The 24701-nt window shown below is 37.6% G+C and overlaps 2 protein-coding genes and 1 long non-coding RNA gene across 4 annotated transcripts; 2 read left to right on the top strand and 1 right to left on the bottom strand.

The window, feature by feature from the left end:
* The first annotated feature begins 1506 nt into the window (after positions 1-1506).
* tmco1 (transmembrane and coiled-coil domains 1) lies at positions 1507-3162 on the top strand. The gene is made up of 7 exons (XM_084389045.1): positions 1507-1744; positions 1892-1969; positions 2053-2112; positions 2287-2333; positions 2471-2538; positions 2702-2846; positions 3024-3162. Exons 1-7 carry the CDS (start codon positions 1675-1677, stop codon positions 3120-3122), a joined length of 567 nt encoding a protein of 188 aa, XP_084245171.1. The 5' UTR covers positions 1507-1674; the 3' UTR covers positions 3123-3162.
* LOC311278300 lies at positions 2739-12353 on the bottom strand. The gene is made up of 3 exons (XR_014625406.1): positions 12235-12353; positions 3012-3140; positions 2739-2877 (listed from the first exon to the last, which is right to left on the bottom strand). It is a non-coding gene; the product is annotated as an uncharacterized lncRNA (long non-coding RNA).
* Positions 4675-22999, top strand: LOC311278298 (4-trimethylaminobutyraldehyde dehydrogenase A). Of its 2 annotated transcripts, none has more exons than XM_084389043.1 (12): positions 4675-4779; positions 9505-9682; positions 12281-12426; positions 16119-16248; positions 16356-16490; positions 16654-16850; positions 17201-17341; positions 18246-18434; positions 20807-20894; positions 21037-21178; positions 21984-22096; positions 22248-22999. In XM_084389043.1, the coding sequence occupies exons 2-12, from the start codon at positions 9532-9534 to the stop codon at positions 22340-22342; spliced, it is 1527 nt and encodes a 508-aa protein (XP_084245169.1). In that variant the 5' UTR covers positions 4675-4779; positions 9505-9531; the 3' UTR covers positions 22343-22999. The 2 variants fall into 2 exon arrangements, with proteins under 2 accessions (XP_084245169.1, XP_084245170.1); XM_084389044.1 differs by having other exon boundaries at positions 4698-4779; positions 9514-9682.
* Positions 23000-24701: the final 1702 nt, after the last annotated feature.

A 24701-nucleotide genomic window follows, 5' to 3' on the forward strand; every position in this document is an offset into this window, starting at 1 on the left:
TATCCTTTTCCTTTGCCCTTTGTGTGAGCAATTACATCTGTTTGTTAGAATTCTCAGATATCCAGATTGTAAGAAAGTATGAAAAGTTTTTAAAAATCTGCATTAAATTCTAATAGTGTGTGTGTACAGATAGACAGACAGATAGACAGACAGATAGATAGATAGATAGATAGATAGATAGATAGATAGATAGCAACATTTAAGCGGACAAAAACAAGTATGAAACACAAAACAATTAATGAAAAAGTATACAATGTGTAGGCTACTGTATTTGTGGACTATCCACAAATATCTGTCAGTACCTGTGTCTTTCAAATCATCCCTTAGTCATGTACTAATCCATTTTCCAATCTAAATGTTGGTGATAACATTTGACAAACTTTATATATATAGGAAAGCTAAATTAAATCATTTTAGAGGTTTAGAAATATTACGTTTGATTTTAATAATATTACAAAATAATTTTAATAATATTACATTATTTTGTTATAATGTATTATAACATATAACATACATTATGTTTTTGTTTTTTAATCAATTCTTTAAACATTTTAACAATCGCACTAGAGTCCTGCCAACTTTATATTTCTTATATTTTTGTATTTATATGAGAAAGTGAATTGTTTATAATATAACTCAATGTAACAATGTACATTAAGAAAAAATGAGGTAATATGAATAAAGTGTCATCACATTACAAAAACAATTAAACGAGAGCACAGGCTCACAACTGCCATAATCTGTTTGCACACACAAGCACACAAGCTTCCAGTACGAAGACAACAACAGTACACAGATAGTAAAATAAAAAAAAGATTTATGTAAATAAGACACATGTATAAATATAATATACCAATCTGTATACAAATGTGCTTTATACAAATAGAATTAGCAGGGAATGGAATAAGAAGAGGTATGGTATTGCTGATATAAGTATATAAGTGATATTGCACATAGTTATCATTGCATAGTGGGGAGAACATTTTACTGTTTATGAGGCAGATTGTCTGAGAGAAGAAACTTTTCTTGTGCCTGGCTGTTCTGTAGCCAGATGATAAAAGTTTAAAGAGAAGGTGGCTTGGATGTGAGGGATCCAGAGTGGATTTTCTGAGCCCCTTTTTCTCACTCTGGATGTATACAGTTCTTGGAGGGTGTGCAGGGGAGCACCAATAATCTGCTCAGCAGTCCGAATCGTCCCAGTCTTCTGATGTCTGATTTTGCAGAGGACAGACTCATTGACGGCTGAGTAGAACTGCATCAGCAGATCCTGCGGCAAGTTGAACTTCCTCGGAAGTACAGTCTCTGCTGGGCCTTTTTCACCACTTCATGTCCTGAGAGATGGTGAGCCACAAGGCTACAGATAGTTACTGGGGGGAGTGCTGGGGGGGGGGGGGGGGGGGGGGTCTCCTAAAGCTCACTATCATCATCATCATCATCATCATCATCAGAATTGTCATTCTGTCCCGTTCATGCTGGCTGATAATGCCGGGTCACTGCCACTAGTAGGAGATGTGGTTTCATGAGTTCATAGCTCAACCACATTCTCACCCACGAGGAAGCCGGGCGCACATTGATGACATCACCACAGTAATGCTGACGCTGCTACAGTAGAGGTTATCGCCCCACCAAAGTATTAACTAGTATTATTATCAGTTTCCTAATCGTTTTTCCAAAATGAGCACAATGTTTGCAGATACAATTCTAATCGTGTTCATATCTATTTGCACAGCATTATTAGCGGAAGGTATGTAAATGCTATCTTGAAATTCTGGTTTACATGTCAGAAAACGTATCGAGTGTCTAGGAAAATGTCGTAAGCTCAGCAAATACAGGACAAATGCTTTAGCTCAAATCGTGCTGGATAACCGTTTGCTTTGCTCTGTTTCTACAGGAATAACATGGGTTCTGGTGTACCGCACAGACAAATACAAGAGACTAAAGGCTGAGGTTGAAAAACAAAGTAAAAAACGTAAGTTGTGTGAATGAATTATGTGTCTTTTGCATTTATTTAATCCGAGTGACCATTGTTTAAAATTGTGCAACATGTTTCAGTGGAGAAAAAGAAGGAGACAATCACAGAATCAGCTGGGCGTCAACAGAAGAAAAAAATTGGTAAGATAGTTAAAATTATTATGACAATTATAAAACAAAATTGTAAAGCTATTATTATTATAAGTAAAATAGTAAATTATTAACAATTAGTACAAATTCAATTATTATTATGCAACATGGTCATTGGTCCTCAATGAAACATAAATGGAATTACTATATTGTTGTCTTTAACAGAGAGACAAGAGGAGAAACTGAAGAACAATAACAGAGACTTGTCTATGGTATTCTAATATTTTCTATTCCAATCCTTATTTCTTATGTTGTGTTATTTTTTTATAAATTCTCATAGTAAATGTGGTGATCTGTCTAACAAGTTTTTTTTTTTAATGCCATTGTATTAAAGATATTTTAATTGCAGGTCCGGATGAAATCGATGTTTGCCATTGGCTTTTGCTTCACTGCTTTGATGGGCATGTTCAATTCCATGTAGGTAGACTCATTCGTTGCATTATCACAGAGGCGCTTTGTTATAAATGTTCAATAATATCTTAGGCTAATAGTGGTTTGATTCGCTAAAGTTACATGAAATGGCCTGATACTTAATTTATGTGCTTTTAAACACATTCTGGGTGCTTTTTTTCCATTCCAGCTTTGATGGTCGTGTTGTGGCCAAACTTCCATTCGTCCCATTGTCGTATATCCAAGGTCTCTCACACCGTAACCTCCTTGGTGAAGATTACACCGACTGTTCCTTCATCTTCCTCTACATCCTGTGCACCATGTCGATTCGACAGGTAATGTTTATATATTATTTCTTCAGTGTTTCTGTGAGTGAAAGGGGCAAAATCCAAGTTGTAAAAATGTAATTGCAGGTTTGTGGGAAGAGTTTAAACTTTGACACTGTTCAATTCAGTTGTTTGTTTTATGTAATGCATGCCTTAACTTCTACCACTGAATACCTTTCATTTCAGAACATCCAGAAGATGTTAGGTCTCGCCCCTTCCCGTGCCGCCACCAAACAGGCTGGAGGGTTTTTAGGACCTCCTCCACAAGCTGCCAAGTTTTCATAAACTTTTGTAGTGAGGTATCTACAAAAAAACAACAAAAAGATGAGACACTCAGCTGTACATTGTGTGAGCAACACTCAGTGTGAGAGTATGATTGCCAGGTTGTGCAGCTACCGATACCTGTGATGACCACAGAAGTCATGTACATTTGTGTGTGTGTGTGTGTTTTTTAAATCAGGTAAATATATAACTTGTATGTAGTCCCAATTCTAACAGAAAATGTTTCTTGAGCATAGGTAGTTATAATTATAAATTTAGTCTTAAGCATTTCTTTAAACCTTTTTGTTGCTCAGAAGGCCAAAAAGATTCTTTGTTAAAATGATTATTATTTTATGATTAATTACAAGCAATATTAATTAATAACATTCATATTGAAAATTTGAGACAATAGTTTTTCACCCGTGGATTCTGTTTATCTATTTTTTTTATTGTCTGTTAACGTTTAAGTTAAAGGATTTTTGTGAGTTTAGATTGTGTGCATTTGTTCTTCTGTATTTTGTTTATGTCACTATTTAATGTTCAAATGACATTTGTACAGAAATAAAATTGACTAAGCAAAGAGCTTAACAGTTTTCCTTTAAAAAAAGTATGGAAAATAAGGCATAGGCCCAAGTTGTCGTTTTGCAATTTGGAGTAAAGTTTTAGCCTTCTGTAATTATGCTGCAATTTTCCTCACAGAATACATTTTATTCTACTGTGAGTTACTGTTCCTTTTATAATGTAGTCACAGATTGTTAATGTAGCTTTAATAATATCTGGATGGTGGATTGTTGTTTAGGCAGGTATGAAGATTGCATACATTTGACAGATTGCTGCAAAATGGACATTCAGGGTTTCATCAAAGAACCAGACAGACCTCAGCACAGACCCTATGGCCAGCTTCGGCTCCATACTGGCGTGATGAAGCCGATCTTCAAACAAAAGCAACTGGATGAATATTTGATTTCTGACTTTTGATGCAGACTGAATCATAATCACACAGTGTTTGTTCGTTGGCCAGTTTGAACTGGCCTCCAGACTGAACCTGATTTCTCCCAAAGTTATTTCTGCATTCTGTCACTTGATGGAGTTTGGGTTCCTTGCCACTGTTGCCTCTGGCTTGCTTAGTTGGGGACACTTAATATTCCAAATTATTGTTGATTTGACTGTATTGACACTGTTGTGTGAAAACTGAACCTAGCTCAACTGATAACATCTTTTTCTTTTCTTTTTTTTTTCTTTTTTTTTTGCAGAACTGTTTTATAGATTAAATGAACTAATTTAATAATTTAATTAACTGATCTTTACAACGGAACTGAATCAACACTTAAACAGCCAAAATGCAGATAAAATGTGCTGACAAGTACATGTGAGAGAGAGCAAGACCGAAGAACAGTTGCAGTGCATTCAATTTGAAGATGCATATCTTGATGTTTTGCGCAATTCTTGCCCTTTGGAACTTTGGCCAAAATATGTTGAAAGTAACCATAAAAATGTGGTCCAAAGGCGGTGCTCATATTATATCCCACCCCCCATTTATGCAAGCAAACCACGGGGTCAGTTTGAGCAACCATATTTAAAGTCCAAAACAATTGACACACCCCTTCTTTTTCGCCCCACAACCATAGAAGGTGAACGATCTACTTGTCTTTTGTGCAGTAAACAGTTTGTTTTTGAAAAGGTAAGGAACTTGACCTTGGAAAGACTTTTTAGTGCGTCGCATGCAGTTCTTTTAAAATATTGTTGTTTTTGTAGAATTAATGCATGAACTAGATGCGTTGGTGCTGCATTGTTGTGGAACTGGCAGTGGTGTGGATTAGTCGAGCTAGACAATGGGAAAACTCATTTTTCGCCGATTACTGAATATTATATGGTGTGTGCACACCAAAAGCGAAGGGAATATTCCCATCGGATGACTCGCTTTAATTTACTCGGGGGATGTTTCTTGTTTTTCGAGTCACTTGCAGTGTCTTCACCTTCACGCACATCAACATTTATTTCTGCCATTTTTTCCTTCATCAACCATGTTGGAGATACTAGCCTATATCCAGAGCATATTACTCTGAGAACTTCGCCCACTGGAGGGGAACGTAATCGGCGAGGATATTAGCTAACAGAAATATAATATATAAACGACATTTGGATATATATGACATTTTGATAATTGATTTACCAGTGACGAAATGTTTACTGCACACGTCGTGAATTTTTAGTGCTTGCTTACTGAGTGTCAGAATCCCACAATTTACCCATTCTTCCAGCTGATGCTTCGAAGTCTTATTCACTTTTGTGTCCTTAAACGCTCGTTTTTTGGGGTCGACAGCTTATAAAAACGTAGTTCTGGTTTTTTTTATATTGTTTGCTCTGCTGTACACCCTGTCTCATAGCAGATTTTAAAGCGGCACCAGAGCCCGTCTACGGAGAGCCTGCCCACTCCCTATTAAGCCCTGTTGTACCGAATTTTGGCTGTAGTACCACCAGAGTTCCAAATGAATGGGAGTCAATGGGGCTAGACAGCTAAATTTGTCTCTTTCACCCGATTGCAGTTGAGAAATCTCAGATCTGATTGTAGATTTTGCAAGTTCAACATGGGTTTTAGGTCGAAAGTTGAATGAACGAGTACTTACGTCCTTTCGATTTCTTACAGGTTGAGTTGTTGTTGCCCATAACACGCTAGCATTCTGCTAATGAACGCTGATTGGTCAGTGAAGGACTGATTACGACCAGAGATACCGCTTGATGGCATCGTGGCATCCGAAGCGGGACCAGAAACAAACAAAACAAAAACTCTTCTAGCATGTGTATTTACCTGTGTCAGCTGTGTTGTCGATGCCTCGAGAGAAAAGAAAGTGCAGAGCACGAAAGCACCAGAGTGACTGAAGGATTGCCGTAAAGCAGTATCTCTGGTCGTACATGTGTATGACGTCATTGACACTTTAAAAGACTTTTTAAAGCAAATAAGTGACTCAAAAAAAATCTAACACCCAGCAATGTGTCATTTATTTGCATCTCCTTTCGAATACAACATTCAAATTACTAGACAAAAAATTATATCCTGAGAAAAGTGGATTAGACATCCATTCATTCTGCACTCGTCCTGTGAGCGCCCTCATATGGAATCAGAGAGGAACTGCAACCAGTTCAGAAGCCGGAAGTGTACTGAGAGTGAACTTCTCGCCTTATTAGACATTCTGGCGGCACTATGCAGTTTTGCCAATTTCTTCGCTGTTTTCTCGCTTTTTGCTCGCGGGTTTCTCTAGAGCTCCCCCTACAGCTTCGGAATAGATATTTGACAACACTAGCTACGTTTACATGGACACATTTTGGTTCAATCGGAATTAAATCAATACGATTGATGAATCCGAACACGGTGTTTACATGAACGATAAATAAAGTAATCGGGTTGATGTGCGCGTTTATATGTTACAAGTTTCAAATCGGAATAAATTTTTGATATGCATGCACACACTGCACAAATATACAGTTTCCCGCTGTTCACGCATAACTATTCTCCTTTATTGGTTCTTTACTTTTAAACAGCAGACGTAATATTAATCCGTCTCTGGTCATGATTTGGAGACAATGAGCATATTAACCGTTTTGCCGTGCTGCTTATATTTATCTGTGGTATCTATCATCTGTGGATGAGAATCCAAAACAAGGACTGGTGGGACGTTATCCTGCGTCACTTCACAGATGCTGAGTGAAATGAGAATTTTAGAATGATGGGACACTTATTTATGAGACACTTTATTCAACAGGAAGAACAGCTTGTTCCGTGCATCATACGTCATTACGCTATTTAACGTCATCGCACATGAGCAGTCCTTTCAGTTTTGGTTTTCAATCCGATTAAGTGTTTACATGTTCTCTCGATCGGACTACAAAAGGAATAAACCAGCCCTTTCAATCCGATCGAAATTTCTTTTGGATCGAGCTCAATCGGATCGATTAAGGTGTTTACATGAAGGTTTTTTAGTCCGACTGAAGGGGTCTACGAGACTAAACCCGCCCCACACCCTCACAGTTTATACATGGGACCTGTCTACGGTCCTCAGGGCCCTCAAGGGCCATCCCTTCGAGTCACTCCAGCTGGCCGAATTATGGCCCCTTTCGCTAAAGGCCGCTATCATGCTAGCCTTAGCATCGGTCAAGTGAGTGGGTGACTTAGAAACGCTCTCTGTGAGTGCTTCTTGCCTTGAGTTTGGGCCTAACAACTGTAAGGTCATCCTCGAACCATGGCATCGCTATGTGCCAAAGATGCTCTTAACCCCGTTCAGGGCACAGGTAATTACACTCTCTGCTTCCCCCATCTGACGGCGAGCAGAAGTCTCATCTACTCTGCCCTGTTCTGGCCTTAAAGGGTTAGTTCACCCAAAAATGAAAATTCTGTCAGTAATTACTCACCCTCATGTTGTTCCAACCCCGTAAGACCTTCGTTCATCTTCGGAACACAAATTAAGATATTTTTGATGAAATCTGAGAGCTGGCTCACTCCTCCATAGACTTCTAGGTGACCGAAACTTGCTGGCCCAGAAAATGTATTAAAGAGATCGTTAATATAGTCCAAGTAACTACAGTGGCTCAATCTTAAGTATGTAAAGCGACGAGAATACTTTTTGTTCGCAAAAACAAACAAAAATAACGACTTTATTACACTATTCATTTCCTTCTATCTGGGCCTCGAGTTAGTTCACGTAGTGTTTTTGCGCAGCGCGTCTGTGTTGTGCGTCACACGCATCACACACATGACCAGCGTCGGCCAATAGTGAGCCTACGTGGTGACGTGTAACACAGACGCGCTGCGCAAAAACACTACGTGAACTAACTCGAGGCCCAGATAGAAGGAAATGAATAGTGGAATAAAGTCGTTATTTTTGTTTGTTTTTGCGCACAAAAAGTATTCTCGTCGCTTTATATACTTAAGATTGAGCCACTGTAGTTACTTGGACTATATTAACGATCTCTTTAATACATTTAATGGGCCAGCAAGTTTCGGTCACCTAGAAGTCTATGGAGGAGTGATCCAGCTCTCAGATTTCATCAAAAATATCTTAATTTGTGTTCCGAAGATGAACGAAGGTCTTACGGGGTTGGAACAACATGAGGGTGAGTAATTACTGACAGAATTTTCATTTTTGGGTGAACTAACCCTTTAAGAGTATTTATTGAGTGCTCTGCCCCATTCAGGCAGTCAGAGCAGCTCTTCGTGTGCTTTGGCAGCCGCACCAAATGGCATCAGGTCACGAAGCAAAGACTGTCCCACTGGATGGTTTGTGCGGCGGCTGGCTGATCCTCACGTCCACATTCGCTAGATTCTATAACCTGGATGTCCCTGCGCTACAAGCATAGGTCCTGTCTGTGTAAACCTGCTAGAACCCTCCATGCGACTCCGACATGTAGTCTTTGTTTTTTGGGCTATTATAATGCCTATCCTTACCCTGGTACTCGTGGGCCCTTATTCAAGCGCCCTTGGCCAGGGCCCCAGAACAATTGTCGGCCTGCAGTTTAAGCACTGCCCAGCGATTGGACTGGGTTCCCATTGTGTCTAGCAATGCAGTACGAGTGAACCATTTAAAAAAAGGGGAAACGTACTTGGTTACTAATGCAACCTCGGTTCCCTGAGATAACGGGAACAAGTACTGTGTCCCTGGCCTTGTTATCAAGCTCCACAACTCGGCGTTCGTTGCTTGTCGCTGTAGTCGAATTAACCTTATTCCCTATGCCAGAATGCTGCTTATATAGAAAGATAGCCCTGCCCATTTCGGCCCATAGGCTCATGCCATTTCACTGTTACTCAATAATCTTCTAGCCTGGAAATCCAGACCCAAATCCGAAAGATTAAGGGTCTGGCATTGAGTAATGAAAATCGCCCAACTCGAGGGGCGGTACCAAGCATGTATTTGAAAGTCTTGAAAGTCAAATTGCACGCAATTGGATAACACTACGACCAATCACTGTCGTGATTGCACTGTCACTAGCCATCATCTGTTTAACTCGCCTCTGGCCCGCCTATATCAGACACACCGATGTGATTGATGCAGCTTGGCTACAAGGGCATAGTTAATGAGCATCATTACTCAATGCCAGAGTAACTCGCTGAGCAAATTCAAATTGTGCTCTCTCGAGAACTCTGGATTTCCAGGGTAATAATCTTCAGTAATCTGAGAAAAAGGAGTTTTCCCATTCCATCTTGTGACGCACTACTCATTCCCATTATCTCAGGGAACCGAGGTTACGTTAGTAACAGAGTACGTTATTATTTGAAGTCTGTGCATGCATAAAACTTTAACTTTGCACAAATTCCTGTAGTACACGTTGCCTATTAATATTAAAACTACTGCAGCCAATGATTCATGATTGATTGGAAACAAAATATACTGCTAACAAGTATTGACATTGATAGAGTATTTAGGTTCCCGTCCAGACCAGAATGGCTCAGCAAATGCTACTGTCGCTGCCCGAGTTTCAGAAAGTTTCCACGGGTACTTTGGTGGTGAAGGAGCCGCTGAATTTCTGGGGAGGAGTGAGAGTGAAGCCGAAGGACACAAAGAATTCGGAACCAGTATACGAACCTGCAACTGGTATGATTTATTAACCATAATAAGTTACTTTTAGGTTATGTGCACATATGTTTTTTTTGTTTTTGTTTTATCCTACTATGGAGTGGGTCGCCCCCTAATGTGCATTTCCGTTTGACATCATATGATCAGCATGTCATGCAATTGACCAACTATATAATGCATTAAACATGATGTGGCTAGGACTTAGCTAGCTAAAACAATGAACATAATATACATACTAGAGACACTGGAGCCCAAGTTAACAGCATAGATGAAAAAACTAAACAAATAGCCTTAGTGTGAAGCAGGAGCAGCTGGTAAACAAACTTCATGTATCCAGGGCAGGCCAATTGATGTCAGTATAACATAAAAAATAATAATAATTTTTTTAAAAATCAGAAGAGTAGTACATACTACCAAATCATAATTGTGTCTGGGAATCCACAGATTGTTGTGCTGCATATGCTGTAACTGTGTACTGCAGGTCAATGATCTTATCAGTTCATTTCTTCATACGCACTTTTGACGCTTTTAATTTAATTTAATACTGTACAATCTCAACAATTCATCCTTCCATATTGGAGGAAAAAGAAATAGCAGTAGCATGTTGATCTGCCAGTCCTGGGTCATTTAATAGCAATTTATATTGCTTTTGTGAACTTTTATAAAGATGTGAACAGCACGTTGTTGCAGGTGAAATATTAATAATTATAATATAATAATATAATAATTATTTTTCATCAGGTTTAGATACTGATTATTAATCACTTCACCCCATTTACCCAAATCTCTACTTAAACTTTGGTCTCACACAGATCTGTCATGTTTGTAGTTCTTTTTATTTGTGTTTGTAGTTCTAAACGGAGCCTTTAATCACAATGCCATAGTTTTACAGGCTGTGCATGGAGTTATTGATTTACTATAACTATCCTGCTCACATCTCAATAGACAATTATAGAAACATTACTTTGAAACTAGATGCGAAAGTTCGTCGAGACAAACTTTAAGTTGGCTTGATAAAGTCGGACCAGAAAGTTTGAAGAAGTTTGAAGTTTAAATTAGTTTGAAGTTTAAATTAGTTTGAAGTAGTTTGAAGTTTAAAGTAGTTTGAAGTTTAAAGTAGTTTGAAGTTTAAAGTATTTAAAAGTAGTTTAAAGTATTTTGAGTGGTTGGTTAGTTGTCACAGATGGTTACTATGGAGTTTTTATAGAGTTCTTAGCATGATCTTGGCATTATTTAACACAAAGAAAGAAAGATAGGTTAGAAAGATAAAAAGGTTAGAAAGAAAGATTAGTTCGAAAGAAAGAAAGAAAGAAAGAAAGAAAGAAAGAAAGAAAGAAAGAAAGAAAGAAAGAAAGAAAGAAAGAAAGAAAGAAAGAAAGAAAGAGAAAGATTAGTTAGAAAGAATGAAGGAAAGATTAGTAAGAAAGAAAGAAAGATAGGTTAGAAAGATAAAAAGGTTAGAAAGAAAGAAAGAAAGAAAGAACAAAAGAAAGAAAGATGGATTAGTTAGAAAGAAAGATAGATTAATTAGAAAGAAAGAAAGATGGATAAGTTAGAAAGAAAGATGGATAAGTTAGAAAGAAAGATGGATAAGTTAGAAAGAAAGAAAGAAAGAAAGAGAAAGAAAAAGAGTAGTAAGAAAGAAAGAAAGAAAGAAAGATCAGTTAGAAAAGAATGAAGGAAAGATTAGTTAGAAAGAAAGAAAGAAAGATAGGTTAGAAAGATAAAAAGGTTAGAAAGAAAGATTAGTTAGAAAGAAAGAAAGAAAGAAAGAAAGAGAGTAGTTAGAAAGAAAGAAAGAAAGAAAGAAAGATTAGTTAGAAAGAATGAAGGAAATATTAGTTAGTTAGAAAGAAAGAAAGAAAGAAAGAAAGAAAGAAAGAAAGATGGATTAGTTAGAGAGAAAGATAGATTAATTAGAGAGAAAGAAAGATGAATAAGTTAGAAAGAAAGATAGATAGATTAGAAAGAAAGAAAGAAAGAAAGAAAGATGGATTAGTTAGAAAGAAAGATAGATTAATTAGAAAGAAAGATGGATAAGTTAGAAAGAAAGATGGATTAGTTAAAAAGAGATAGATAGATAGTTTAAAGTTTAAAGTAGTTTGAAGTAGATAGATGGATGAGTTTATTTGTTTAAATGAGTCTCAATGGCTCATATAGTATATAGAACGGCAGTTTGGTTTAGTCTTCAAGGTGTTTAGATTTAAATTTTTGTCGGTTTGAATTTTTTAGAACTCCCCAATGTAAGTCAATGGGAGTTTTTGAATGAGTTTTTTCGAGTTTTGATCGTCATTTTTAGGAAAACCGTAAGTCCGATCAGTCTGAAAATAGATAGCACACTTAGTCAGAAAAGTTTGAGTGTCTGAGCCGAGTTTGGAGTATGTAGAGTTAAAGCTCTAGGAGGAGTTACATATAGAAATTTTTAGTCTCAGAAGAATAATAAGTTTAAGTACAATATCAGTAAGTTGGCTTTCTCAAGCCAACTTAACTAGTATGTTAAGTCTAAATATAAAAATCCTGAACACCTTTAATTTAATGTAACAAAAGTATGTGCTCACAAACAGCCTTACTTTATCATGTTCAATGCTTGTACTTCACCCTCTGTTCTGTTCCCAGGTCGTGTGCTGTGTGATATGATTCCCTGTGGAGAGGAGGAGGTAGATCAGGCCATAAAAAGTGCTCAGTCTGCATACCTAAAATGGAGTAAATTATCAGGAATGGAGAGGGCCAGGATCATGCTGGAGGCTGCCAGAATTATTAGGGTAAACACATATAATGTATAATACTGCTTCTAAAGATGTTCTCATGAACAGTGTAGTAGTCAATTGAGTGCAACAGTCGGGTTCTGAAAGTAAAAATCTGATTAATTTTCTCCATAGGGTAAATTATTTTTAATGATAGATTATACACCTTTAAGACAGACCTCAGAGGGTGTTTATTGAGGGTATATGCTTTTGTCGAGAGGGTACATGTTTTTGTATATTGCTTTTTGAAGTCATCCGCCTGCATTATTTAGGGGCCAAGCACTGAAAGTGCGTAGGCACCTCTTGAAATTGTTAGCGTTCTTCTTATTATTCTTCCGTATGGAAATCTATGGCAGCTCATAGAACGGCTTGCGGGAAAGTTATGAAATTTGGCACACTGATAGAGGACAGTCTGAACAGTCAACATAGCAAATTTGGAGTCTCTAACTCAATCCCTCTAGCGCCACCAACTGTCCAAAGTTTCACTCATGTTTATGCTAATAACTTTTGAACCATAAAGGCTCAAAAGACAAATTTGTTTCCTCTGATTCCTTTGCTCAAGACTATTCGTTTGCACCATATGACGTAATTTTCTGTCATGGAAATCTTTGAATTCTCTGAAAAAACTACTTTTTCAAACTCCTCCTAGACGGTTGCTTCCTTTTTTCATGAAAATTTAACCAGATCATCTTCAAACCATTGCCGACAAAAAGTTATGGAATTCAAGTGGATTCGTCAAACTGTTCTCGAATGCTGCGCAAACTAATTTTACGTAGTGCTTGCAAAAACAGATGTAAGGCTGTATCTCCGTAACGCTTTATCGTATTCAGACCAAACTTGGTACATGTCATCACAAGCATGACCTGAGGCTACATGCTGCGTTTCGTCGCAGCGCCACCTACTGGTCCGGAGATACGAAAAATGGCTAATTTTGCCTATAACTTCTGAACGGTTTGTCCAAAAATCATAAAAGCTGTCTCGATAGATTCAGAGTTGTCTGATATCCATATGGACTATTTTAGGTGTCAGCCATTTTGAATTTTGTACCAAAATCCTGTATTTTATGAACGCATGAACGTATCGTTATGAAACTCGGTATGGGTCATCAGTACAATGCCCTGAAGGAGCCTGAGAAGTTTCGAACTAGCGCCACCTAGTGGTAAAATAAAATGTTCAAATGCTTATAACTCTGGGTGTGGTTGACTTATTTCTATGGGATCTCCTTAGATTCCTGAATCCTTGCAGAGTCCAACGATACCAAACATGCTATGTTTCGCCTTAAAAAGTTTGTGTAGCGTTGTGATTTAGCGCTTAAAAAACATTTGCTAATATCTTCGAAACCGTTAGACCGTTCAAGACGAAACCACCGCAGGAAGTTTGGAAACATAGGTCGTTGGCAAGACACTAATGCCCAAATGTCAAAATTTTGATAGTAAGTGTGTTGTGAGATCTGATATTATCTCATCTCCTGATTAGCCTCATAGTAACCAAAGTTATCTAGAATAGCCTTGTGCTGTCAGGTCAGATTTCAAAGATTAATCTCCCTTGGCTTGTCTAACATATATCAGCAAATCTAGGAATATCACAATCCTATTGTGTAACAATACAAGTCTACAATTTCAAGCCTATGGATCAAAGTTTATGCTTACCTTCCAGCAGAATCTTGTCCAAGGTTGTTCTTGAAGAATAATAGTGGTATAAGCTACTCTTATAATGCTCTGTTATTATATTTATAGAACTGTCTTGTGTTGAGCTGAAATATGAGTAAACAGTACTTGTCTTTATAAAATAAAATGTATTTATACAAAAGATTAAAATACTGGTTATACAACAAAAGGTTTGTAGCAAATCAACAAAAGATTATAGGTTATAATACTTTCAGCTCTATCCTATTCCAGGGCAGTCCTGTGAATGGATTCGCAAAGGCTAAATACCTTATATGTAAGAGCAATATCAATCAAAGAGTCTAAATAAAACTGAAGATGGGCTATATTCTCTTCAGGGCTGCAACGACATCAAAATCATAAGCGCAACCAACTCATACAGAGGCACTCATATATATAGGAACGTTTGGTTACATCAGTTCCTCTGCCTACGCTAGGGTTTTTCCCTCAAGAAGTAAAACCATGTGACTAATAAATCATATGACAATGTATAACATGTGACATATATAAATCATGAAATAATGTGACTTTTAGTACTACATTGTATTAACTCCTGGGAACTGTGTTCAAATTATGTTCACCATAAGTGTGCATTCATTTCAACAATCTTTCTTCCTTTCCTTCCTTTCCATCTTGGGAACCTATGTGTGTGTGTTCTAGAGTACAAGTCCGGAAATGGAGATGTGTTTGTTAGTGCATTATACATTTCAGTGCTTAAAGAATCTTCCCGTGCAAGTGGCAAAAAAATCCAATCAATGTCATCCATGGGTCATTTTTTTATGCTCTCATATAAATGTATATAACTCTAAAACAAAATGAGATATTTTCACTAAATTTGACACACACGTGTATGGGCTCACTCTGAGAACACATTAAAAAATGGTGGAACTGCACCACTTGGTGGCGCTATAATAGAACAAAACAAGGACATTGCCATTAATTACAATATAATATCATGATATTAAATGCTACACTTTACGAATGCATTGTGGCTCTTCAGCTATCAGGTTAACCATAAGCTACATAAGCATTAAGATAGCTTAACATGCTAATCTGGATAACATGCTTTTGTGTGCTAATTCCTATTCTGAAGCCTCTCCTCGGCATCAACTGAGTGGTGCAAGCTGCTAAACCACGTGCCATGAACCCCGAACCAATCAGGTCATGGGTTTGAATCCTGTGTTGCACATTCCTAGACAGCAATAGGTACTGTGGCCAGAAGTGGTGCAAAGATGCTTAAGTTCCAGACATGGTTTCTCTCTGAGAAGGAACTCCATAAATAAGACATGTGGCGCATATAATAATTATTCATTTTGAGTAGATTCTCACTTGAATTATGGAACATCAGCATCTTGGTGAATGCACGTCTTTGCAGTGGCACAACGAGATAAATGACAGGCTTTTCATCCAGAGATAGTGGGTTTGAGTCCTGCATGGGACGACTTTAGAAAAATTATGTGGAATATTGTGTCATTTTGATTCCTTTATTATTCAAGCGTTGTACTAATCTTTCTTTCTCTTGGATTAGAAATAAGTATGTTTTTGTTCATTCTGTGTTCATTCTCATCTGAACTTCTGTTCATTTTCACCTGTACTTCTGAACCAGTTGTTTTTTTCATGCATGTTCAATTTCTACTGATTTTGCTCTTCCTGCTCTGCACTGCTGTTGCAGCTGCTTCAGGGGCTTGGCCCCGTATCGCTGCTTGCAGCTATATTTCAACTTATTTTTTGAAATAATCACATTCAACAGCGGAATTTTTAGTGTAGAGCTACATGATTCTGCTGAGAAAACTCCACCAATCGGAGTATCGCGACAATTAAATCACACCGAAAGAACTGTGCCCACCCAATCCTATGAAGAACTACAATTGATGTAATCAATCTCTCTACACTCTCAAACTACTTAAACATTTATATACATAAAATGCATATTTTGCAATAAACCCAAAATATCTTGTTTCTAGTTTTATATTCCTCCATGTTTAATTTGATTCTCATTCACAATGCTTCATAGAATTGTTTCTGAACTTTTGTTCTCACATGCAGGAGCGCAGAGATGAAATTGCAAGAGCAGAAGTGGCCAACAATGGCAAATCTATCACTGAGGCTCAGGTGGATATTGACGTTGCTTGGCAGTGTATTGAGTACTATGCTGGCATTGCCCCCACACTGTCAGGTAAGTTTGGATACTGGTTGATAAACATGAAAAGGTGACTGATATTCTCAAAATCTAAATGGAAATGCTTTATACGTCATAACTAAGAATGTTTTTTGTAAACTCAGGCCAGCACATACAGCTTCCAGGAGGATCTTTTGCCTACACCAGAAGGGAGCCACTGGGAGTGTGTGTCGGCATTGGAGCTTGGAACTACCCATTCCAGGTAGCTGCCTGGAAGTCAGCCCCAGCTATGGCCTGCGGTATGAGAATATTGCTTTACATATCTGTAATTTGTGACAGGATATTTTTACATGCAGTCCCCATGATTGTGTTTACTTAATGAAAGTGGTCCTCTATCATTTCCTTGCTCCCCATGTCTGTTTCTGTCTCATATGCAAACATATGATTATCTTCCCCTCTTAGGCAATGCCATGGTGTTTAAACCGTCTCCCATGACCCCAATCACAGCAGTCATGTTGGCAGAGATCTATAAAGAGGCAGGTGTCCCAGATGGACTCTTTAACGTGGTACAAGGAGGAGCCGAGACTGGAGGGCTGCTGTGTCACCATCCCATGGTGGCTAAAGTGTCCTTCACAGGCAGTGTTCCCACCGGAAAGAAGGTATAGCATGTAAACAAAACAAACCAGGAGAAAATCAGTAACATCAGTACAAGGTTATGTTAGCAGTCAATATAAACATTTTGGTTTCCCTTTGAAGTCTTACATCCTCACTCTTCTAGTGTTCACTCTTTCCAGAAGTTCTGCTAAAATTATGACAAAGCTGCTTTTTTTTTTACATTTAGCTAATTAACATTTAATTCATTTTATATATACAGTATATAATTAATTAATCACAATTTTGTGATTCCAGAAGTTATGTTCTGTATTCCAGAACTATATGTTCTTCAATAAAAACAATAGATATTGACATTTAAAATGTATTTCTGATGTGGTGTGCCCTTCTTATAAAGGTTATGGAAATGGCAGCCAAAAGTGTGAAGCAGGTGACTCTGGAGCTTGGAGGAAAGTCACCACTGATCATCTTTAAAGACTGTGAGCTGGAAAATGCAATCAAAGGGGCCCTCATGGCTAACTTCCTCACCCAGGGAGAGGTGTGTAAAAAACAATAACATAATTTCTGTGTCAACCACACACTTTTTACTATAAACACAGACATTTGCACATTTGTTTTTTGCACTTTCAAAGGGTGTCTGTTTTTGTTGTCACTAGCTATGTTTCCATCCACCTGTTTTTATGCACATTTTGGGATGTCTTAAAAAAAAAAAACGCTGGATGGAAATGCTAACATGCAACTAATTCACATGACTTTACCTTAACAGAGGATATGATTGGATAACTGGACTAACCAGTGGCCCAAATTCATTGCACAGCAACTCAGATTATGGTTTGGTCATTCTGAAATGCCTGAGCCAAAGTCGTCTTCAAAATTATTTGGTTAAATTCCCTCCCAGAATTGTGTTTCCAAACACCAGGCATCCGAACGCAGCATTTATCTGATATGCTGCATCATCTGCGCGCGCTCTGAGGCACACGTCATTTATGATGTAGCATAAAAGAGCCACAGTGGCTTCCCCCATTGAATAAACTTGCATATATTTTGCGCCAATTTCTCAGGAAGTAACAATTTTGTTCTCTTGACTTGAACACATGGGATGGAAACGGTGCTTTATTTGCAAACGTTTCATGCAATGGTCCTCTGGATGGAAACATAGCTAATGAAAGTGAGTACATTGCACATCACTGGCTTCCCCAGATGCTTTTATGTGACCCAGATGGGACTCAAACCCAAAAGCATCAGCTTTCACTAATGTGTTGCTGGACTAGTGTAGTACTGCATGTAAATTTTAACACATTTCTTGAAGACAGCTTCTTTATAAATAAACCAAACCTGCAAAAAACTATTTGTGTACCACTGGTTGCCCAACATTATTAGAACAGAACAGAAGGGCCACTCTCTTTAAAGACAGTATTGTAAATGTGTTGAATTTTTCCCAGGTGTGCTGCAATGGAACACGGGTGTTTGTACAGAGGGAGATCATGCCACAGTTCTTGGAGGGGGTGGTGAAGAGGACCAAGGCTATTTCTGTTGGAGATCCCATGTGTGACGGGACACGCATGGGGGCTTTGATCAGTAAACCCCACATGGAAAAAGTGCTGGGCTTCATCAAACAAGCTAAAGAACAGGTACTGTAGTACAGCTACTTGTGAGCATGAAAGGAAAGCTCACTTAAAGGGATACTTCACCGATTTTTCATATTAAACTATGTTATTCCCTTAACTAAGACGAGTTGATACATACCTCTCTCGTCTCAGTGCTAACTATAATGTATGGCGGAATAGCACTTGAGAGCACTTGGACTCGGCGCAGTAATATCATCACTCCTGAAAAATCCTCTCCCTCTCACTTCTGTCATTAGAACCAACGTGACTTTTTACTGCGCCGAGTCGAAGTGCTCCCAACGAGTCCCAAGTGCTATTCCGCCATACATTATAGTTATCCTTTTTACCCGCTTAGAAAAGCGCCACGTTTTATTTTGTGTCACCATACTTGGTCGTGTAACTACTCGTGTAACTGTATTTAAATAGTGAAAACGTGGAGGTGTTTGGTCGCTTCTAGCTTCATCTCTGTCTGGATCCTAATGAATGAACTGGGCTAAGCTAAGTGCTATCAAAGTGTCGCCGCGCGCCAGAGCGATTGAGTGCACGCACTGAGACGAGAGAGGTATGCATCAACTCGTCTTAGTTAAGGGAATAACATAGTTTAATATGAAAAATCCGTGAAGTATCCCTTTAAGGTAACTTTATCATATGTAAATGTAAAACATCTCGTGTAATTTTAACTGCTGTATTTTTCTTTTTGTTTGGATGTTATTTTTTATTGTATTTACGTACGTTTTTTTACCACGAAAATAGCCTTAGATGCTGACATGGCATAAAAATCTATACTACTACTGCTCAGCATGTAATGAAAAGTCATTCCATCCAAATTGTTAAAGGTGACATTATGCCCCTTTTCACAAGATGTAATATAAATCTATGGTGTCCCCAGAATGTGTCGGTGAAATTTCAGCTCAAAACACCCCTCAGATAATTTATTATAGCTTGTCAAATTTCCCCCTTTTTGGGTGTGAGCAAAAACGCACTGTTTTTGTGTGTATCCCTTTAAATGCAAATGAGCTCCCCGCCACCGGTTAGAAGACGGCCGATCCTTTACACGAGCTTCGGATTCAATAACAAAACACACAAATAATCTCACTCATCCAAAATCTCAGAAATAACCAGTAGCGGAGTGCAGCTTTACAGAGAGACTCAGGAATAGGTGTCTCCTGGACACAGGAGCTGCACCTGGACGTTTCTGAATGATTAATGGATACATTTATGTAGTTGTGGAGTTACATTGATTCATCTGTTTCTGGGGGATTTCTGTTGAAAATAAAGTGAATCCACTGCTCTCTTGTCTCATCTGAGGCTGGGACTCTAAATAGTGCAACCAACGACAGAAACGTGCAGATTAAGGTAACGGTAATATTATCTAATAGTAGGTAACGGTAATGGGGAGCGAAATCTGATCGGTTTATTTTTTGACATGCTTGCAGAGAAAGGCTTACCACAACAAAGTTATTGGGTTGTCACTTTTCACATTTTCTGGGTTGGTAGATGCACCGGGACCCGATTATAGCACTTAAACAAGAAAAAAAGTCCGATTTTCATGATATTTCACCTTTAATGCATGTTATAGATTATTATAACATGCACGTATTTCAGTCAAGAAGTCTTCCAATTACACTCAAGATCAACATATTCGAATCTGCACGTGTCTCAATCCTGCTCTATGGTTGCGAGAGCTGGATCCTTAGCAGCAAACTCAGAGACCAACTCAACAGTTTTGCCACCAACTGCTACAGAATCATGCTTGGCATAAAGCGTCTGGACAAGAAAAGCAATAAAGAGATTTATGAAAGAGTCGGCCGCAACCAACTCGTTCTTCAAGTACAACAGAGGCAGCTAAGATTTGTAGGACACTGCCTAAGAAGACATGAGAGCGACTTGATCAAGTATGTCTTGTGCGCGCCACAACAGCGGCATGGCAAAAGAAGTCGAGGCAGAGCGCGAAAGCTATACCATCAATATATCGGCGAACTCATCAATAAGGACGTACCAGCAACAGCGAGCGAACTACGAGAAGTTGCCAGCAATCACAAGGAATGGACAAAATTAGTGACCGACTGTCAACCTACCCTGTTCGCAGCCGATTGATGATGATGATAGATTATTATAGATAAATCTTAGGTGTGAACAAATCACTTGTAACGTTTTTTTTTAACCTCATACTGTTTAATCAAAATGTCAACTTGATCTTCAGGTGAACACAACAGACTTTTATTTGATGACATATGACTTCTCCATTCATTTAGTCTGCTTAAACCCCGGCCCTTCATAATTGACTTTTGAACGCAATGGCCACATCACAAACACGACACTCATGCTTATTTAAACTTTTCACTGTTTAAAATATCATTCATGTAGTTGTGAAAACTTGATCATTTTTGTTTTAGGGTGCAAAGGTTTTATGTGGAGGAGAACGATTTGTTCCCAGTGATTCCAAACTGAAAGACGGATACTTTGTGTCCCCATGTGTGTTGGGTGAGAAAGCCGTATTATTATCATCACCTTCATATTACAATTTTCTTAAACAAATGTTTTAACTTTTTATCTCACAATCAGCTTGATTCTGATCTCTTTTTTCTTTACCTGTACTTATGCTTTTGCTATGCTACACGCACAGATAACTGCAGGGATGATATGACCTGCGTAAAGGAGGAGATCTTTGGACCTGTGATGTCTGTTCTGCCTTTTGACACAGAGGAGGAGGTTCTTCAAAGAGCCAACAACACAACCTTTGGCCTGGCGTCTGGAGTCTTCACTAGGTGACTCCATACAGAATATATATTGTTTCAAAATTAGGGTCTCCCAAAGCTAACACGCATGTGATTTAAATAAAAATGTTTAACTAAACGTCACATTGGAATTGATCGGAGACCACACACACACACACACACACACACACACACACACACACACACACACACACACACACACACACACACACACGTATTATCTTGGTGAGGACTTTACTAAGATAATTATATTTTCTGTCCCCAACCCTACTTTGAAATGGCCCGTTTACACCAAGAACAATAACTATAATGATAACTAACTTTACAGTTTTAATAATCATTCTAATTCTGAGAACAAGGAAGTCCACACCACTATAATAACAACCCACAGGAACAATATAATTTGAATCACTTCCAGATTTTTTTTTTTTTTTCAGTTGATAAAACGATAAAAAAGAGAGCCAATCAAAATCTAACTTTAAAGAGCTTGAGCATTTAAAGTGGCAGACAACATAACTGCAGTAATAAAAGTTATTGTCCGTTGGTGTGGACGATATATATTTATTGTTATCTTTATAGTTATTCTTTGAATGGACCTTAAACCTAGTTTTGAACCAGGAGATATTTTTTTATGGTTTATTTATTATGTTTATTTTCAATGTTGTTTTGTGGGAAGTGCTAAGATTTAGTTGTTTAACTGAATCTGTTATCTACAAAAAATACATTTCTGTGAATTTTAACATAATTTTTTTCATATTTAGTTTTTATTAATTGGACTAAATGAACCCAGTAAACAAAATAATAGATTTAACATTCTCCTGTGCTTTGTTTTTAGGGATATAGCTCGTGCCCACAGAGTTGCTGAAAACATTCAGGCAGGAACGTGCTATATCAACAACTACAATGTTGGTCCTGTAGAAGTTCCTTTTGGAGGCTACAAGATGTCAGGTACTCTAAGCTTATCTTTCACGAGACGATTATCAGGAAAAACTTAAACCTAAATCAGTTCGACCAAGTGTTTCAGTACAAATAAGTATACTTCGTAAATGCTAGAGAGATCTAACATGTTATTACCTTCCCCTTTTACCTTTTCTTTTAGGGTTTGGAAGGGAGAATGGGCAAGTGACGATTGAGTACTACTCTCAGCTCAAGACTGTTGTGGTGGAAATGGGAGATGTGCAAGACTACTTTTAGGCTACCCCACACAGCCATGTGATTTCCAAGTTTTCAGATCTAGTTTACAATGGAACATCTTAAAAATACAATTTACAACTTACACTCAATTATTTGAAAAGTAGCCAAGAGCTATGCTGTTGTTGCTTTGACAGTCCATATGTCTGTCTCCAAATTCCATTATGCCTTAAATTGTGTTGGTATGATATTACCAACATGTGAGAACACTACAACAGGCTTAACTGTTAACTTTTTCAGTACTGTGAAACATGTTTGACAAATAGTGCCATGTATATTTTTTTTAATGTGCATAGCTCACTAATTCGATCAAAAGCAAGTGCCTGATGTTTTGTATGACAGTCATGTATGATCGGGGGTGTATTCCAGAAAAGGTTATGTTACCATCAAACATAGCCTAAACCCAAGGTTGATTAAACCAAACCAAACCTAACCATGAACATACTTATAAACTTGCTCCTGGATGCGTTATTGGAACCAGCATACCTCGAGCAAGTAAGGTTTGGTTTAATCAACCGAGTGTTCAGGGTATGCTGCACTTGTTTGTTTACCATCCCTCTGTTCCTAACTCTCAATGCCATGAAGAATTTGTGTAAGACTGGTGGATGACAAGTTGGTAGCATTTCAAATAAAAGTACCTTGGTTTTCAAGAGTAAAGAAGTTGTACTCTTTTCCTTCACTTTTATGTAACCTGTGTCTGTGGCGTCACAGGTTCCACAAGTTTGTGGGGCTATTGTGAATTAAACATAAACACCTTAACTTTGTAATAACATCAGAAAGTGTGTTCTACAATTGAATTCAATTCTATTTATTCCTCAGTTAAATAAAGATAAGATTAAAACACTGCCACTGGAATCAGTGTGCATTCTACTAGATTGCTAAAACATGGATGCATAATGTGTGCACTTGAGGAGGAGTGTCTTACAGTTTTTCTCAATTGCTAAAACACTAAAACCCATTGGCTGAACAAAGTTCTCAGTTGCCTGAACTCATTTAGTTAATTGTGCAGTCTGTTTTCAATACCTTAAACAATTAATCCAAGAAAGGAAGAGGGACAATATTGCTTGTGATGTCGACGAAGTGGTCTGGCCTGGCCTGACCCAGCCCAAAGACAAGAAGCACACTGATCACATCTTTACTCCTTTGATTTTTGTCCCTTTTAGTATTGTATACTGTAGTACAGTGCATTGTAGGCTGTATACTGTACAATGAACAAATTGTATGGCCCTGAACATTGTGCTTTCTATTTGTTAACAGTACTGACTGCTCAATAGATTTTGACTGGTTGCAGGTTCATATCAACAAAGAACAAGAATTACAGTATCACAGAGACAAAGGACAAGTTTGTGAGATGCAGGGTACAGTACTGTAAAAATAGGGGTACAAGGAGGAGGAAGAACAAAAAAAAAAAAAATGCAAAGAGCAAAGCAGAGTAGTAATTTCTGATCAATTTTGAGCTACTATGATAGAACATGTTTTCGTTCATCAAAAGACAATGACGGAAAAATATGAAATTTGTTTTGAGATTAAAAATGTACTTCTCCCTGAGACCTATATGTGTTTTTGTTTTTTACTTTTCTTTTTATTTCCTTTTATCAAGTGCAGTCATACAGTATTGTCACATATGAACTTTTTGATAGTACAGTAAGGTGTCACGGTAAGTCTACAAACAGAATAGCAGTCCATATATCTTTCGAGAACTATATGTTTTGAACAATGTATTTTCTATTTTTTGGTGTATTGTTTACTGACTGCTTGATAGTGTGTATCATTTTGATCACTTAGTTTCTGATTTGAGAGCAGTGTTTGATTTTGAACACAAGTAAACCTGTTTTGAGGCGACAGTTTCATTTTGCAAGAGGAGTCAGAGGTTTTGTAAATAGTGCTTGAAGATGAGGTTTTGTGTTTAATGTTTACAGAAAATGGAGCAAGGTTTCAGAAATTGTGTTTTAGCAATTGAGAAAAACTGTAAAAGAAAAATGGTCAGAAATTGTCTCTTAGGTTATGAACAAGGCATGCATAAACAAAACTATGAAAAAAAGAATTAAAAACATATTTTACATAGAAAGGAATATAAGACTATTAAATGAAGTGATTATATATTTTGTTTAAGAAAATAAAGAGTGTATTGTAAACTGCATATTTAGTTAGCTAAATTTATTAGTTAGCTAAATATGTCTAAATCGTTTTTTTTGTGGATTAAGCTTTATGAAAAATAAGAATGGCATTAAATAATTGAAACGGTTAGAAAAACTTTGGTTTGTTGTGAGTGACTTGGTTAAGCCCTGTGGAGTTTCTGGAATTTTATTATTTGTAAGTAATTTATTTAAGATATCGTTTTGCTTTCAGTGTATGCTGCTTG

The sequence above is a fragment of the Rutilus rutilus genome (genome assembly GCF_951802725.1).
Source record: "Rutilus rutilus genome assembly, chromosome: 19".
NCBI classification, from domain to species: Eukaryota; Metazoa; Chordata; class Actinopteri; order Cypriniformes; family Leuciscidae; genus Rutilus; species Rutilus rutilus.